The sequence below is a fragment of the Ischnura elegans genome, chromosome 4 (genome assembly GCF_921293095.1).
Source record: "Ischnura elegans chromosome 4, ioIscEleg1.1, whole genome shotgun sequence".
Classification (NCBI taxonomy): domain Eukaryota; kingdom Metazoa; phylum Arthropoda; class Insecta; order Odonata; family Coenagrionidae; genus Ischnura; species Ischnura elegans.
The window spans coordinates 68,484,217-68,500,881 of NC_060249.1; the positions used below are offsets into that span (position 1 = coordinate 68,484,217).

Genomic DNA, 16,665 nt, shown 5'->3' on the forward strand with positions numbered 1-16,665 from the left:
ACAATGATAAAATGAATACTACACAATGGAATGAATAAGACGATGAACATTTTAAGGTTTAATATTTAGATATAGAACATAAATAGATATAGACTGACAGTTGGTTTTTAAAGATAAATAATATTCTTCAATGAGGTGAAATTGAGGCACTTCACCACAGAGCTGAAACCTGAAGTAATGCATTTATCTGAATGTCATAGACACCAGGAAAACCTGAGAAGATGGAAAGGAAGATCTTGAAGAAGACCCAAGGTACAACAAGGCCACTCTACAGCCAAGAATGAAATTTCTTTAACTACCATTACCTTTCAACAACAAGAAAATTGAGTAACTCTAAACAACTTGTTTCTCATAAATTATTTTATTAATCAGTAGATAAAATTTATGCACCAAACTTTCACTCCAAAGTAACTGTACATAAATGCAACTTTTAAAATAAATTTACATATTTTTTCCAAAAAAAAATACTCCTATACAAACTCTCAAATTCCAGAAGAAACACAATTTGATTTCACATATGTATAAAAATGTACAAAAATGTTGCAATTGAGCAACTAAAGCACTTGGATATCACTTTTGCCTTTTCCAAAGCATGCAGTTAATTGCACTCTAAATAGAAGATAATTTTATCAACATGGCTGGGAACTACTAATTGATCTACACCCTTTTGACCGTGAACGGCAAGGTTGAGAAAGAGGAATGGATTTCTCTTTAGGAGCTTTCTTCCTTCTATGCCTGTTCCCGGGGGCAAGACGAAACGTAATACACTGAAAAGGTTATAGAAATTCATATAATCTATGCTTCAATAAATGAAACCAATTTGTTAGCATCCTACATACAAATGAACAGAAACAACATTTTACGATTTCAAACATAGGAATTGAATTGCCATGGTAAAAGTTATGGATTACAAATTAATTTAAAAACCGAAGTTTTAATGTACACTAAAAATAAGAAAATAAACCACCCACCTTTGCCCTAAGGCATATATATTTTACAGATAAAAGACTAGATGCTCAAAACCAACTATGATTCTTCTCAATTTCAATGTCTTAAATCAAATTCTTTCTCTGCAATTATGCATTACAATACCACAACTAAAATCTCAAACATATACATATGATGAATTTCACAACAGTGTCAAAATTTACAGTGAATATGCACCACGTTTATGGTTTAAAACATGCAGTCTTTTATCTGTAAACATAAATGTGGGACCTATAGGGTCAAAAAAGGTGGTTAATTTTCTTCTCTAAGGTTCATATAAAAATGTGTATTGTGTATGTATTTCAATTTGCTAACAATTGTAACATTTCCTTATTTTTAGTTTAAATAAAAACATGGTTATTTAGATTGATTTTTAAATCCATTTCATATTATTTTCTCAATTTTATTTCTAGAAGTGATGACTATAGATTTACCAAAAACGTTTAAATTAAAAGTTAAAATAGCAGAGCCTGAAACAATGGAAGATGCACAAAACCAACTTGTAGAACATATTTTAAAAATTATGGAAGAAGTAATACCCCTGTCAGGATTCAAACCTGGAATCCTCTGATCAGAAATGATATGCATTATCTATTGGGCCAGAGGGCAGTTTCTTTGGTTACCAAGGATTATAAAGTTAAACATAACGCTGCAGCTGAGCTACTTAAACAAATTTTTAATGTCAAATATGATAGCTCATACTGCCTCTGAAGAACTAGAAATAACATAGCAATTCTGGATTCTATCTGCACTGATAATTTTAATGTGATAGGTAATTGGGAATAGGTTAAATTTGAGTTGCAAGTTTTTGCCCATGAGGACATACAAACAGAGAAAAAAGAAAATTTTATAAAAATATGGTAAAACGACATAAGCTTTATGTTTCTGCCATGTGATTGCAATGGCAAAGCCTAAGACAACAGGGATGCCTATTTCATCACTACATTCTTGAAATATTAGGTGGAGATGGACTTGAAGAGCAAGTGAATGTCAAATTAAGATGATCCAGTTCCAACTTACATTAAAAAAAGAGTTTCAATACACCCAATTTCATGAAGTTCAAGATAGATTTCAAGAAAATTTCTGCTCCATCACTGGCTGAACATAGCTCAAAGAATTCAAGGATGTTTACAGTGAATTTAAAGGCACTTTACCATAGTTTGGATAACCAATCTTCTACATGAAAAAAAAATGAAATTTCCAACTATTCAATGAATCATTATAATCTTAAGTCAACAATCATAAGATTGGTTGGGCACAGCTTTCCATTCCTCTCTCCTATCCACTAGCCTTTTCATTGCCACTCATTTCTTCTCTTTTAAATACTATACAACATGCCCTATATAACTCATTCAGGGCCGTCCCATACCATTCTTCCCTTCTACCTGTCCTCCTGTGATTGTTTTCATTAGACCATAACTCACATTGTGGCCAACTAAGGTGTTTTTCTTCTTATTTAGGTTTTCAGAAGGCTTATCTTTTCCCCCATTCTTCTAGGTATTTCCTCATTACTTACTCCATTGATCCATTTTATCTTAACCATTCTTCAGTAGCACCACATTTCGAATGCTTCTAATCTTGATTTCTCTACTGCTGTCAACGTCCGAGCCTTGCTTCCGTAGAGAAGCATTCTCTATACATAGCAACTGATGAATTATTGCCTTACATCTATACTTGTATTCTCAGCTGTAAGAAGAATCTTCTTTTTGTAGAAATCCCTCTTTGCCGGAACTATTTTCTACTGACTATTTCTTTCTTGCTTCGTCCATCGTTGGTTACTCAGCTTCCTAAGTAACAAATCTCTTTCACTTTCACCTCTTCAAGCTTCTATTTTCCTAGTTTACCATTTGTCACATTCTCCTCTCTTTTGCTGCATACTAATACCTTAGTCTTCTTTTTGTTGATTTTTAGCTGATATCTGGCCACTGTCCTTTCCGTATTTGTCAAAGTCATTCTGTCTCGGCTATGACTGCTATGCCGTCCGAAAATTGCAGCATACTATTTTATTCTCTGTAGATATTGACACCCATATCCTTCTCTTTGATTTCATTGATGACTTTCTAGATGTAAATATGAAAAATTACGGGGGAAATTCCACACCCTTGTCTCACTTCTTTTCCTATTCTTGCTTCTGCACAGTAGGTCCACATTTTATCACAGTTACCAGTTTTTTATACAAACTGTGCAAACTATGATCGCTGTAGAGCACTTCAATTCCTTATAGGATTCTAAGCACTGAATTCCATTCCATGTTGTCAAAGTCTGCTGCAAGTCAACAAATTCTATGAAAGTAGGTTTGTTCTTCTTCATTCCTTTCTCTATTAGCAGCCATAGAGCCAAAATTGCATCTTTTAAGCCCTTGATTTTCCTATATTCAAATTGTTCCTCATCCAGGAATTCTTCTGCTCTTCCTTCTATTCACTTCTGATTTTCATCAGTATCTTTGACAAATGTGCCATCATGCTGATGGTCCGAAAACCTTCACACTTCTCTGCTCTCTTCTTTTTGGGGATAGGAATGATGATGTTCTTTTCAAAGACCCTACCTATATCTCCTGTGGAGTACATATCGCAGATTGTTTTGTAAAGTCGAGTTAAAGCCTCCTCTCCAGCATTTTTGATAAGCTCTGGTGTAATATAATCTATTCCTGGAGCCTTATTCTTTCACAGATCTCTTATCTCATAAAATTAATTAGCACTCTAGCAGGAGGTTACTTTGCACATCATGACATAGATTCATAATCCACGCTTCTATAGCTTTCCTCGCTTTGCAAAAAATCTTGTTCCTCATTCTCTTTTAGCAAACCTATCCTTCTTCAATTTTCACATTTTTATACTTTCTCCATTCTTGAATGAAGTCTAGGACTTCATCTGTGATCTATAGCTTTTTCTTTACATTATCTAACACTTCTTTCCTTAATTTTCTTTCCCCTAGAACTTCTCATACAGCCTCTTGAAACTCATTTTGAATATTTTTTCTGGCTATTTTCCTCCATTGATTTCTCGGTCTGATCTAATCCTATCTTTCTCTCCACAACTTCTCAAAAAGCTTTTTGATATTTTGGCTCCTTTAGTTTCTCTAATAGGGTGGTTTCCTCGAAAGATTATTACTCCTGGAGTACGTATTTCACGCTTTTAGATTTTTAAATGACGATATCTATTTTTCGCGATTAAATGAAAAGTGAAAATTTTCAAGCGCGCGAAAACGCGACGCTTAAGTATGAATGTCGGGAAGTCTCTCCGCGTGGCGTATTTCTGGTTCCCCCTCCCGCCCTGCGAGGTGACCTTGAGGCGAGGCTTAGCGGTGATACAACGCAGGCTGCTAGCGGCTAGCCTAGTACCCTGCTGACTGGTAGCGCTTGGCTTAAATAAGAATTATTAATAACTTATCAAACGAGGAAAACTTTCCGACCTTAGCCAGTTTTAATAAGTGATTGTTAAGACATGTTTCCCTGAGCTCTGCGCCTCATGCATGCAATGGTAACCTCAGACGACGTATAACTCCTATCTTCTCGTATAGAAACTAGGTCCCTGTGACGTCACGTGGAGTGGCATCGCATGGGCGCCAATCTGGCCCTTTTCAAATGAGGATAAAAATGGACCATTGCCATTCGTCTAACCCGGTATTTCTAAAACAAAATAATTTGTATATTATGAATACACTAATGGTGGGTAACGAATCGCAATCAATGCCTTTCGTTTTCTTTGATGAAGGAAACCACCCTATTGCCGTGAGTTCTTCACCGACTTCTTTAATGTCTTGAATTTTAGATGGTACATATTTCATCATCACTATAGATAATGATCACTGTCGATATCTACCCCAAGTAGCTTTAGCAGTCTTTTATTTGAATCCTAAACCTCTGTTTCACAAAAATATAGTCTATTTGAAATCTTCTTTTGTCTCCTGGCATTTTCCATGGCTTCTTCGCATGTGATTCTTGAACATTGTTTTGGCAACCATTAATTAATTGTGTTCTGTTCAATGAAACACATCAATAAATCAAGGAAGTGATAGTTGGAAAACTGCTTCATCATAAATTAGAGAGTATTTCTTATTCACCAGGCAATATTAACTGAATAAATGGCATAAAGTCAAGAAAAAATAGATAACCCAGCTAGGGCTATATCAGTGAAATGATTCTCACCTGCTCATCCAAGTAATTCATTAATTGATTAGCATTAAATTTGGCACCAACTTCCTTCAAAGCCAACTTAATGTCATTTAGCCACAATGGTTCATACAGCAAAATTCTCTTATGAAGTTCAGGATTCCTTTCAATTAAGATTTTCATTCCTGTAGGCAAGTCGACAGCAGAAGCTAAAACAAAAAAAAATATATACACACAATTGTGAGTATAAAATTAATCAGGAAAAACATAAAATAAAAATGACTCCAATTAATATATATATGTTTTATCATATGTAACTGTCTCAATATTCTGAAGTGATAGTAATAAAATCACCATGTGGGCTTACCTCTTTGGGATAGAGTCATTTCTTTTAGAGGAGATTCCATTTGCTCACACATTGACTCCTCAAATATGACAGAATCTGAATCGCTGCCTGAACTGCAACATTGTGAATTAACAATAAATATGTAATACAGAATAATAGCTGTGGGATTTCTGAAACACTCATGTCATTAATGTACTGCAGAAAGTGTTTAAAAAAAGAAACTACAAAAAATCTACAAAAAATACACTACCTGTCATCAGGTGAAGAACCTTCATCAGAGCTCAGGGCAAATCTTATATTTGGATCTTTCTTTGGTCGACTACTGCCATGTCTACCTTTAGATGATTGTACGACAGGGATTTTGGCACTAACATCTGATGATATCGTCTTTTTGGCATTAACATCTGATGAATTTTCATTGCATTCATTTGAAGTTGAAACAATAGGATGGAGCTCATTATAAATGTGCCTCAATATTTTTTTTGCTTGATTACGCTTCAGATGTTTGATTCCATACCGATCAAGCTCTTTCTGAAATCAAACAACTTGCTGTGAAATATACATTATGTGATAATTGATATTTTAGGTAACAACCACACAATAGCCAGTGGTAAACCTTAACATAGTTATCTGCATGCACACTGAAGAGCAAAAATTCTGTAAATGAAAATTTATCACCCTTGAAATGGACTGGAAACTAATTTACGTGTCTATCTGAATGATTCAGCAAATAGCTGACAAAGAAGAAGGTAGCTGAAGGACTGGATTAAGCTCAAGATTAAGAAAAAAAGATTATTATTCAGTGTTGCCACAGCAAAAAATTTCCAAAAAATACTGGGAAACAGGGAAAGACCCATTAAATCTGCTAGCTACTCAAAATTTTTGCAAAATCAAACTATACAAAATATGTATGGCTTCATGACAATGAGAAAAAAAGGCTGAAGGTTTACTGAATGTCTTACAGGATAAGTTAAACTACATTTTTTAATGAACCAAATATGTAGCCATAGAGCCAAAAAGAAATTTGGCTTACATGAAGAGTTGGAGTCTTCATTGCACTGAAGTCCGCCAATGGTGTTACATTGGCACTTCTGATGAACTTTGATCCACTACTATTCACAGGAGTTTCTTTATTTGAGGCATTGGCATGAACTTTACTTTCAAGTGGAGTCTTAGGAGTTGATGACAAACTTTTCACTCCATTCAACCCTTCAACTGGCTCATTTTCATCCCTCCAGAAAATACTATCATTTATCTTCTGCAGGGAAACATTCAATAATTTCTCAGTTATGTCCACATCATCAACATCATTCCCACCAATAGCTATACCATGCAAAGGAGTCTCTAGGTCTTGTTTCTTATCTTCATTCCTCATGCAAGCACTGCCACCAATGCTATCCGCATCCTCAGAACTATAAATCTCATGTATCACATCAATATTTTTTTTGGGACCTACCACATTTATGCACTTATCACTCACAGGAGAAACACATGATGTGGCATCTTCACTGTCCATTAATGGAATACTTTTTACACTATCACTTTCAGGACCTATACATCTGTCTCCACTGTCCTTCAATGGAACGCTCTTTACACTATCATTTTCAGGATCAAGACCGAGACCATTAGTCACCACATACCCTCCATCTGAAATATTTTCAAAGCCTTCCCATATATTGCTAATGTGGCAATTATCTGGAATAGAATCACTACCAATTGAATCCTCTTTTTCTTCTCCAAATGCGCAAGGTTCTTCCTCAGGCGGAGGAGGAATAGTGGAAATATTTGAGCAGTTGAGTGGATCATTTTCAGGAGCATCTTCCCCATCAGGAGAACTTAAGGTTAGATCAACCACTTCTTTTTCATCAGTAGATGCTCCATCAATGGCCAATGAATCACCATCATTATCTATAAGACATACCTTCTTAGAGGTAGGTGTTGATGATTCAGAATCATCAGAGTTCTGCAATTTCCTCTTAGGATCCTTGAGCAAGTTGGAATGTTGCGTTACACTGATCTCTGCAATTCTATCAGGATTCCTTTCACCTGGTACAGGTGTTGGGTACACCAATATGTCACCTGTTTTATTCAGACTAGATGGAGTAACAGGTGAATTTTGATCAATATCATTTCCCAAAGCAATAAGATTAGAGGTACAGTTCAAGGTTTTTGAATTATTAGGAATTTCTGGGATAGATCTGGCTATACTTCCACCACTGACAGAACCTTGGGGTTCCATAATGATGTCAGAAGATTTTGAATCCTTTTCCATAAGGCTTACAAGATAGTCAATACTTGAGCGACTACTTTCAAATAAACTGCTATCTTCTAGGGTCTCATTAACTGTTAGCACTTCATCAACAACTATGCTTCTTTTTGAGGAATAACTTAAGTTTGTATTTGATCCTAGAAATACATCTGGGGAACTAGAATCTGGCAATCTTACTATAGGTGAAGTTGAGCTTCGGACAATCACATTATCAAAGTCATTTTCACAATCATCTTTGATGATTTCAGGAGATTTAATATCTATTTTTGTTTCATGTATTTCCTGACCTGATAATGATAATTCTTCATAATTACTCACCTTGGGTGAGACAGTTTTGGAGTGGGTACTATCTATCTTGCAGTTTGGGACACTAATTTTCCTTTTTTGAACTGCTGGAAGATCCATCTTTGTATGAGTAGCAGCTTTCCTCATTACAAAATATTTTGAGCTTTCACATGGAATAGAATTTTTCTCTAACATAGTAAGCAATTCACACAGATGATACTTTGCACACAGTTTTTTAAAATCTTCAATCACAAAATTCTCCAATGTAGATGCTTCGGGAAGTTCATCAGCATAAATAAACTTTAGGAATGCCATCACAGCAAGGTAACATGCTTCATTCCATACAAGCATCTCAGATGTTTCATTACCTCTCCTTTCCTGGACCAGATCTTTCAAAATACTAGGACACCGCACATAAAAAACTAATTTATGAGCAGGTATTTCATGATCTTCTTGCGTGAAAATTGTGATATCACTCATTTCTTTTTTGCCAACTAGAAGATTCCAATCATTAGACAAAGAACTGCGTGGATTAGCCTCAGGGCTCTCAGAAAACAAGTTTCTTTTCACAGAAAGTTTTTTGGAGGAATGCTGATGACTTTCGATTGGGCCTGAAACATTTTTTACTGATGATAAAGACCATATTTTCTCTTGCTCAGGAACAGCAATTACAGGTGTCTTGCCCTATAAAAGAGATGGAAATCATAGTGAAAATGTATTTTAATAAACATAAATTTACCAACATTTTGCATAATACTACATTGACTTCTTTCCTTTCCCAAGAATTTGAAGAGAAGTAGATTCATCATTAAAACCCAACAAAATCTTTGAATCTCACACTATCTACATATTATCATAATTGGGGAACCTGTCATTGCGAGCATTAACTGACATTATTGTTATTATATGTACATATATACAAGAATACCGAATACCAGTAGCATGCTTGGATTTGCAATAACACAAATAAATTTAATAATCTGCATTCCCTAAAGTTTTTCCATTTATCATTACAATAATCAAAACATATACTGTATCCGAGGAGTTTCGAAAAAATGGGGGCCATCTTACAGCTGTATTCCAAAACTTGACTCAGTTTTGAGTCCTCTCTCTAACTCAGTGACTCAGATCTTAGACTAAAGTTGAGTTTGCATGCTAGAAACTAACTTCAACTCAAATTATCTGAGCTAATGGAATAGAAGTAATGTTCAAAGGTGAAATTAAAAAAAATAATATATCTACCAAAACTCTTGTCACTCATCAAAAACTAAATTTGTAAGTGGAGTACAATATCACACGTAGAAGCATTTTTACGATAATAGGGTAATTTCCTTCATCAAAGGAAACGAAAGGCATTGATTGCAATTCGTTACCCACCATTAGTGTATTCATAATATACAAATTATTTGGTTTTAGATACACTGGTTTAGACAAATGTCAAAGGTCAATTTTATCCTTTTGAAAAATACCAGATTGGTGCCCATGCGATGCCACTCCACGTGACATCACAGGGACCAAGTTTCTATACCAGTAGATAGGAGTTTTACGTCGTCTGAGATTACCAATGCATGCATGAGGCACAGAGCTCAAGGAAACATGTCTTAATAACCACCTATTAAAACTGGCTAAGGTCGGAAACTTTTCTTCATTTGATAAGGCATTAATAATCCTTATTTAAGCCAAGCACTACCAGCTAGCAGGGTACTCTGCTACCTGCTAGCATCCTGCGTCGTATCAGCGCTCAAAGCCTCCCCCCAAGGTCACCTCACTTGCGGCAGCGGGAACCAGAATGACGTCACACAGAGATTTCCCAGCATTCATACTTAGCCGTCGTGTTTTCGTGTGCTTGAAAGTTTTCACTTTTCATTTAATCGTGAAAAATAGATATCGTAATTTAAAAATCTAAAAGCGTGAAATACATACTCCAGGAGTAATAATCTTTCGATTTAGGCAATAAAAAAATAATACGAAACCACCCTATTGATTCATTTAAAAAGATGGACAATTGAGATGGGCACGTTGGAACTTGGGGACTCCACTAATTAACTGCAGAGTATACTTTATGCAAGTTTTGGCATTCGAGTGAGTTTTAAATTGTGTTGCATTTAAGAAAAAATTGCAATAAATTAATTCCATTCGAAATAGTTGTAATGAAAATCTCACAACATTATGATAAATATTTCTTCCTAATTTTAAAACAATTTGTTGGAAGAATTCCTACAAATGAATTTCATGTCCTAATAAAAATATTCCAAAGAAATATTTTTTCTGAGAAATAGATAAAAAAGACATAGAACCTGCCAAAATATATAAGTGAGAAAAATAAAAACTGCTGAAAAATATAACACGGAGGTAAATACACATTGGTAAGGAGCCACACATCATTGGCTCCATGATGTAAAATGATATAATTACAAATTAAGGGAAGTGGCTAGCAAGGAAGAGTAAAATCACTTTGTTGCATCTGAAACTAAATTTCCCAACGACATGGTACACGTCTTGTCAGGATACAACTGCTCTGTGATGTATTTCATGTACTGTGATCATGTACTACATAATTCTATCTTCATGGTACCTATCTAATACTTGGAACTAACAACTAAGTACGTAACTAGAAGTAATACTTGGAACTGTGAAGGCAACTGGACAATAATCATGCCCTCTGGCTTCTCAGTGACACGGATGTGTGATTCTTGATAACCAGGGCTTCAATTGCTAATAACATATCGATGGCTAAGTTCTAACAACACGTATCTCCAAAATAGCAAATTTTCAGGAGAGCAAAAAAATGATTAATATTTTTTATTTCACACTGAAATCAAAAACCAAAAGTTCAAAAAACTGAAAAAGAAGCATTCAAACAAAGTTGTTTTTTGCTTGCATTTTATTTTTTAATGTTTTAACACTATGTTAAAGATATCTGTCTCAAACCAGCCAAATTTGAGATACATGTTGTAAGAACTTAGTCATTGATATGTATTTCATTTGTGGATTTTATTCAAATTATGAGAGAAATTGGGATATGGCATAGCAGTAATTTTAATTTTTTACATTAATCATTCAATGATTCTAAATTTACTGTAAGAATGAAGATTGTGCATCCCAAGTAGCCAGGTCAATTTGAGCAATTGAAAAAGGTTGCTTTCCCAGGGTACCACATAATGAAATTCTTCTTGCACTTCAAGCTAAATCAAAAGATTCATAAAGTCAACAACTTGCCCCCTGACTGCAACACCAAAGTCTTGAAAGAATGTTAAGGGTAGACTTTTCTTGCGCTATATGGTAATCCCATCATGGCCTGTTGATCAATGATTGACTAGCACTCAAGCTCTGTATCTTCCCAACTTTTTGTTATGCATTTGTTTTTTATTGTTAAGTAGTCCAGGCAGTTTTCCAAGAGCTGCTCAGCACAAGGTTGGATTGAGATTTTTCTGGTCTACTATCTCAATGTATTCCTTCCCTATGCGATCCCAAAAACTAAATGAGAGTGGGCCAATTTATGCATCTCTTCTACTTGAATTCAGAAGTGGAACTTGCAAGAATCGAAGCAGCATCTACATCTGGGGCAGAATGAAAAATCAACCATCACTAAATACTACTACAAATTTGACTTGTGAATTAAGTCTAGGAAACTTGCTCAAGATCAATTTACAAATAAAAAAAGCATAACAGGAAGGTGGGAAGACAAATAACTTCATCACAATTACAAGCCAATCGTTGAGCATGAGGCTACAATGGGAGTAGAATGTAATCCAATTCAAATACACCCTTGACATTTGTCCCTGATCATGGAACCCTGATTGCACTTTATGGATGGGTCAGCAAAATTTTTATGCCTGTGGGCTACAAATACAAATTGGCATGTACCTGTCACTGCATTTTCAAATTGGCAAAGCTAAATAAGACACCAATAATAGTATTTTCCGGAGATAGTTTTATTACCATCTAGTCAGCCACTTAAATTCATTTCTGCTGGAATAGATTATTGATAACCCTGAATTGTACAGCTGTGGGCTACAGACTTCTGCTTTCGCAAATCTTGAAACCAAAGAAAAATTTTCCTACAGCATGCTCCCATGTGATTTTATACCCCACTGCATATGTCAACTACTTGAATTAACTCTTATGTTTCTCTCTTTTATTTGTCAGGGAAATCCTGGCTTATTCCTGATTTTCAGACTGGTAGTCACCCAGACATATTATTTTTTATTTAATACAAATTTATTATTTACTATTAAACATTAAAACTGAAAAATGGCAAGATAAATTTTTACTTACAGGCGTATTGTTGCGACCAGGAATCTGAGATAAATGCTTTAATTTTGCACCTGCAACTACCTTACTGGGTGATATAAAACCATTGAGATTGTTCACGTAATACTGGTCCTGAGAGACAGATGAAGGAGATAAACCAGCTAACATCCACCATGTATTTTCCTAGGTAAAAAAAATAAGAGGACATTCAACAGCAAATTAATTCAATTTACAGGTATGTAGTTGGAAAATTGAAGTTTCCATTCGAAAACAGATTTATTTCAGCATCATAATGCACACATTTGGTGAAATCTGTGAGAGAAGCTGGGATCATCTGCCTAAAAGTAATATTCATTTCTAGCTACCAACAAATCCTATTGAACGAAGATTTCCAATTACTTCTGAGGAACAGCACAGACAGTCAAATCAGAAAGTATGCAGCTAAAGAAAAAAATATACCTAATATCATTTCAGTGATGCAATATAGAAAAAGGAGTTCTTTATCCCACTATACTCTCATGGTATGACACAAATATTTCTGAAATTCTCATTGATTGAAATTAAAATACTACCATAAAGGCTAGTGGCACAGGGAGGGGGGTTTTGGGGGATAAAATCCCCCTCCCCTCCCCGGAGCTTAGAGAAATTTTTAAGTTTAATCCATCTTACTTATTTGGATTAATATTACTAATAGTTTAGTGTAAAGTTTAATAAAATATCCCTCACAAAGCCGTAAAACTCACCATTTTGAACCATTTATCTTAAAATTTTTATGGGGTACCTCCCGCTTACCCTGGTGGGTATTCCATAACCCCAGACCACCCAGGATTAGTTGTGACTAAAACCCCCACCAGCCATAATTCCTAGTTGCGCCCCTAGTAAAAGCAATTGATTGGAAGAGGAAGATTCACAAGGAAAATGATAAAAGAAATCTATACAGTAATGGATTGAATGGAATTTTTGGCAATAGCCTGAGAGGAGTGAAGTAAGGTGAGAATGCTGATTTAGGGTCGATTAAGAGTAAAGGTTATTGCAGACTAAGCCACAAATGTGAAATTCACAAATTCAGAGAAGGGGACCATTTCCTTTCCCTAGGCTACCTTGCAAATCATGGATTATTGTTTGAGGGTGTCCAAGATACATATGACTAAAGCAATAATTGATGGATAAAAAGAGGCACGAATAGGTCCAAGAGTCTTAGGGAGAGACCAGAATAGAGCAGGGGTTATTTTAGAAAGACAGATGAAATGGATAGGCAACTTTTTAAGACTGCCCAAGGACTTATAGGCTTCATTACATCCTCTCTTTATGGTACCTACACATTTAATTTCAGCAAGAATGTATACATATTTTTGAAACTGTGAGCAAGGCTCCAGGTGACAACTGTAAATTCAGCATGTGCTTGTGCATTTTTATAAGGCTCCAAACAGAGCATTTAGTAATTTTTTATTTGCGGAGGAATGTTTTTTATTGCTATCAATTATATTTTTGTAGAATTTACATGAGATTAATACAATGCAAAAACACCGCGGATGGTGACAGAGGGCTTCTCTACACACCTAAGAAGAAAGGCTTCCTTGCGAAGGCTTCCACAGCAAGTAGCAGATACGATCATGCTCTCCTGGCTTCCACCATGTTGTTTGATGAGATGACAATAGTTACACCAGAATTTTCATTTCTGAAGTGGAGTTTGATGCACAATAGTTCTGCCCGACGTCTGTATAATCAACTGCATCTACCACCACTGTGACATGGAAATACAGGCCCATTTTGCATCAAACATCACTTCTGGCTTGAAGTACTGACATAAATGTTGTCATCAGACATCAAAAAAAGCAGAGGAAGGAGGCTCATAGACAGGGAGGAGAGGGGGCTTTGGGAGTTTAAGCCCCCTGAAATTTTTTCTGTAGTGGCGACTCTCCAGGAATACATCTACTGAGGAGACTAACCCTGCCCCACCAATTCTGTGACATTCCATTTTTCAATAAACATTGTGATAATACATAATGTCTCCCAATAACCAACAATTAATTTAACTTTCAGCATTATTATATAGCTATTTTAATTAAATACATGGTTTTCCAATGTGTGTGCATTGACTACAAAATACCAGAGTAGGCAACCCAAATAATACCCAAGCTCCCCCAACACCCATCCTAAAGCTAATTTCTGGCTACATATCTTGGTAGAAGAAAGGAAAACACGACCACACATTTTGAACTCAAGCTATTCTACGTAAATATGAATAAATCAAAATAAAATAATTAATACAGACGACTATTACCTTATCAACAAAATTTTTCATCTCTTTTGACCTGATATTCCAAGTTGAAAGAGAGTTTCCAGGTCCATTAGAAGGATTACTTTTGCTGGAATCGACTGCATCATCACCCACCAAAATGACAGCCACCTTTTCAGTAATTAGTCTCTCTCTTTCTTCAGCTGTTCTTCTAAGGATAGCTGGCACCCTACCACCAAAGTTGTATTTTGCATTCCGCCTCCGAGCTTTATTAGTATCTCTCACCTCATCCCCAGACTTTTTCCCCACATTCAAAAAAATGGGTGCTGGCTTAGCAGGAATGCTTTCAGAGATCTCTTGGGTTGGAAGTAGCCCTTTCTCATTTGCCTCTTCAACTAAACCAGCTTCTAGGAGGTGATTCCTTTCTTTTTCCTTCTCTGCCTCAATTAGTGATGCCGAAAGTGCGAGGCCAAGTTGCAAATAGCCATCTGATGCAGTTTTTGGCCTATCAGACGTCTGTGAAGGTTCCTATGGATCAGAAAAACAATGTTATAATTGAATACCTATGCATAAGTGATCCTTATTTTATAATGGTTATCTTACACCAATCGTATGTTTAAAACAAATAGAAGATTAAAGGGTAATAAATTAAATAGTGTTCTTAGCCATGCAATCATTGGTAGAAATAGGACCTTTTTAGGCTTTTTGAATATCTTATTGGCCAGCAATGGAAGTCCCAATGACTTTCGTTCAGCTTCCTGCCTTTGCACGAGCTCCAGAGCATCCAGAAGCTGTTTCGTTGACATCTTATGCTTTGCTGCACATAGTTTCATGTGTGCAGTTTGAGTATCTTTACTCTCAAAAGACTTCCAGCATATAGGGCACATTAATACATCGGTCCTGTCTTCCTTTGTCTGATCTGTAGTTCTTGCACCATCAATGGGATCATTATCGTGTAAAGCAATGCTCTCAGTAGCCTGGGCCTCAACGATGGAATCACATTCACTACTATCATCACCCTTACAAGAATCTTTAACAACAGCACTGAGGCGAGAATCTTCGTTGAACTTGGGGATGGAATCCTCTGCTGGAGGAAAATGACTATCCATTGGAAAACTATGAAAGCCGCTGGTCCCAGGGGTTGAAGGTCCGTCATTTTCATTTATGTGAAAGCAGCTTGTTCCAGGGTCCTTGGCTCCACCAAAATATAGTTCCATCGTACCACTATGGGATCCTTTACCTCCGCATCTGAGCAAAAAAAAGACAAAATTTGGAGCATTGGATTCTTTATTTAAATAACTTCCACAATTATTAGAAACATTGTGCACAGTTTTCACAGGCTTTGAAAGTATACCTAGTGTGTGGGCCTGAACTGGTTCGAGTCTTAACAGAACCTTGACTTCTAATACTTTTCCTACCACGATTCTTTGTGGAGTTCTTGGATTTACTAAGACTTTTCATCGTAAGAGATAATTTATTAGGTCCAGTTCTTTGTGACACGAAGAATGATTGACTACACAAAGGTAAACTTTTATCATCCATCTTCATCACTACAATAACACATTAATTCCCTAACTAAACACTAAATGTCCAATTTTAAGCGTTGTCATCACTCAACTGAACGTCTCTGATTCAATTCCTCCTGTAGTCTCGAGGATCTTAACGGCACAAATGATAAGGGTTGACGGGATTCCTCGCTAGAGCGTTCTAACTCTTTCAAACCATACCGTTCGTGCAGTTTTCTTAACGGCTGAAAGAGCAGTCTGAAATTGGACGAATTTGATAATATTAAATAAATAACCAAACAAACTCGCAAGTTAACTTGCAATGAAAACAATATTGTGATGGGTAAATGCAATTAAAATTTTATACTTACTCAGTTATAGCCATAATGCCAAACGAAAATCCAAGAACTCCAATTGCCGTGTATTTACTGGCAGTGTAAGCATATGTCCCTCTAAGGCGTCGAGGCTTCTGTGGTCGCCGCGAATCCATTCATGGACAGTCAGATTTGACTATATGACAGAAGAGTACAGACTAAAATCAGAGTAACTATATGAGACACAACAACAAGCTGCCTAATAATTAAAATCTCCCCGTTCAAATAATCTCATGGTCGTCTCCCTTGTTTTCAAAAACTTGACTAGTCAAATCATAAACTGCAAACAGATTTC

General features: G+C 35.9%; 1 protein-coding gene across 1 annotated transcript; it reads right to left on the reverse strand.

Annotated features, from left to right (window-relative positions):
* Positions 1–82: 82 nt before the first annotated feature.
* Positions 83–16,515, reverse strand: LOC124157643. Its single transcript, XM_046532546.1, has 10 exons — positions 16,368–16,515; positions 15,846–16,254; positions 15,184–15,739; positions 14,537–15,019; positions 12,277–12,435; positions 6,478–8,682; positions 5,695–5,975; positions 5,466–5,557; positions 5,135–5,307; positions 83–767 (listed from the first exon to the last, which is right to left on the reverse strand). The coding sequence occupies exons 2-10, from the start codon at positions 16,037–16,039 to the stop codon at positions 630–632; spliced, it is 4,281 nt and encodes a 1,426-aa protein (XP_046388502.1). The 5' UTR covers positions 16,040–16,254; positions 16,368–16,515; the 3' UTR covers positions 83–629.
* Between the last annotated feature and the right edge of the window lie 150 nt (positions 16,516–16,665).

What these genes read in the sequence shown, in the direction of transcription:
- LOC124157643 (XM_046532546.1), bottom strand. Translation starts at nt 16,039, where the DNA reads ATGAAGATGGATGATAAAAGTTTACCTTTGTGTAGTCAATCATTCTTC. An exon ending in GGTTCTTCACCTGATGACAG is followed by an intron (nt 5,558 to 5,694) that starts GTAGTGTATTTT and finishes ACAATGTTGCAG; the next exon opens with TTCAGGCAGCGATTCAGATT. An exon ending in TGAATTACTTGGATGAGCAG is followed by an intron (nt 768 to 5,134) that starts GTGAGAATCATT and finishes TAACCTTTTCAG; the next exon opens with TGTATTACGTTTCGTCTTGC.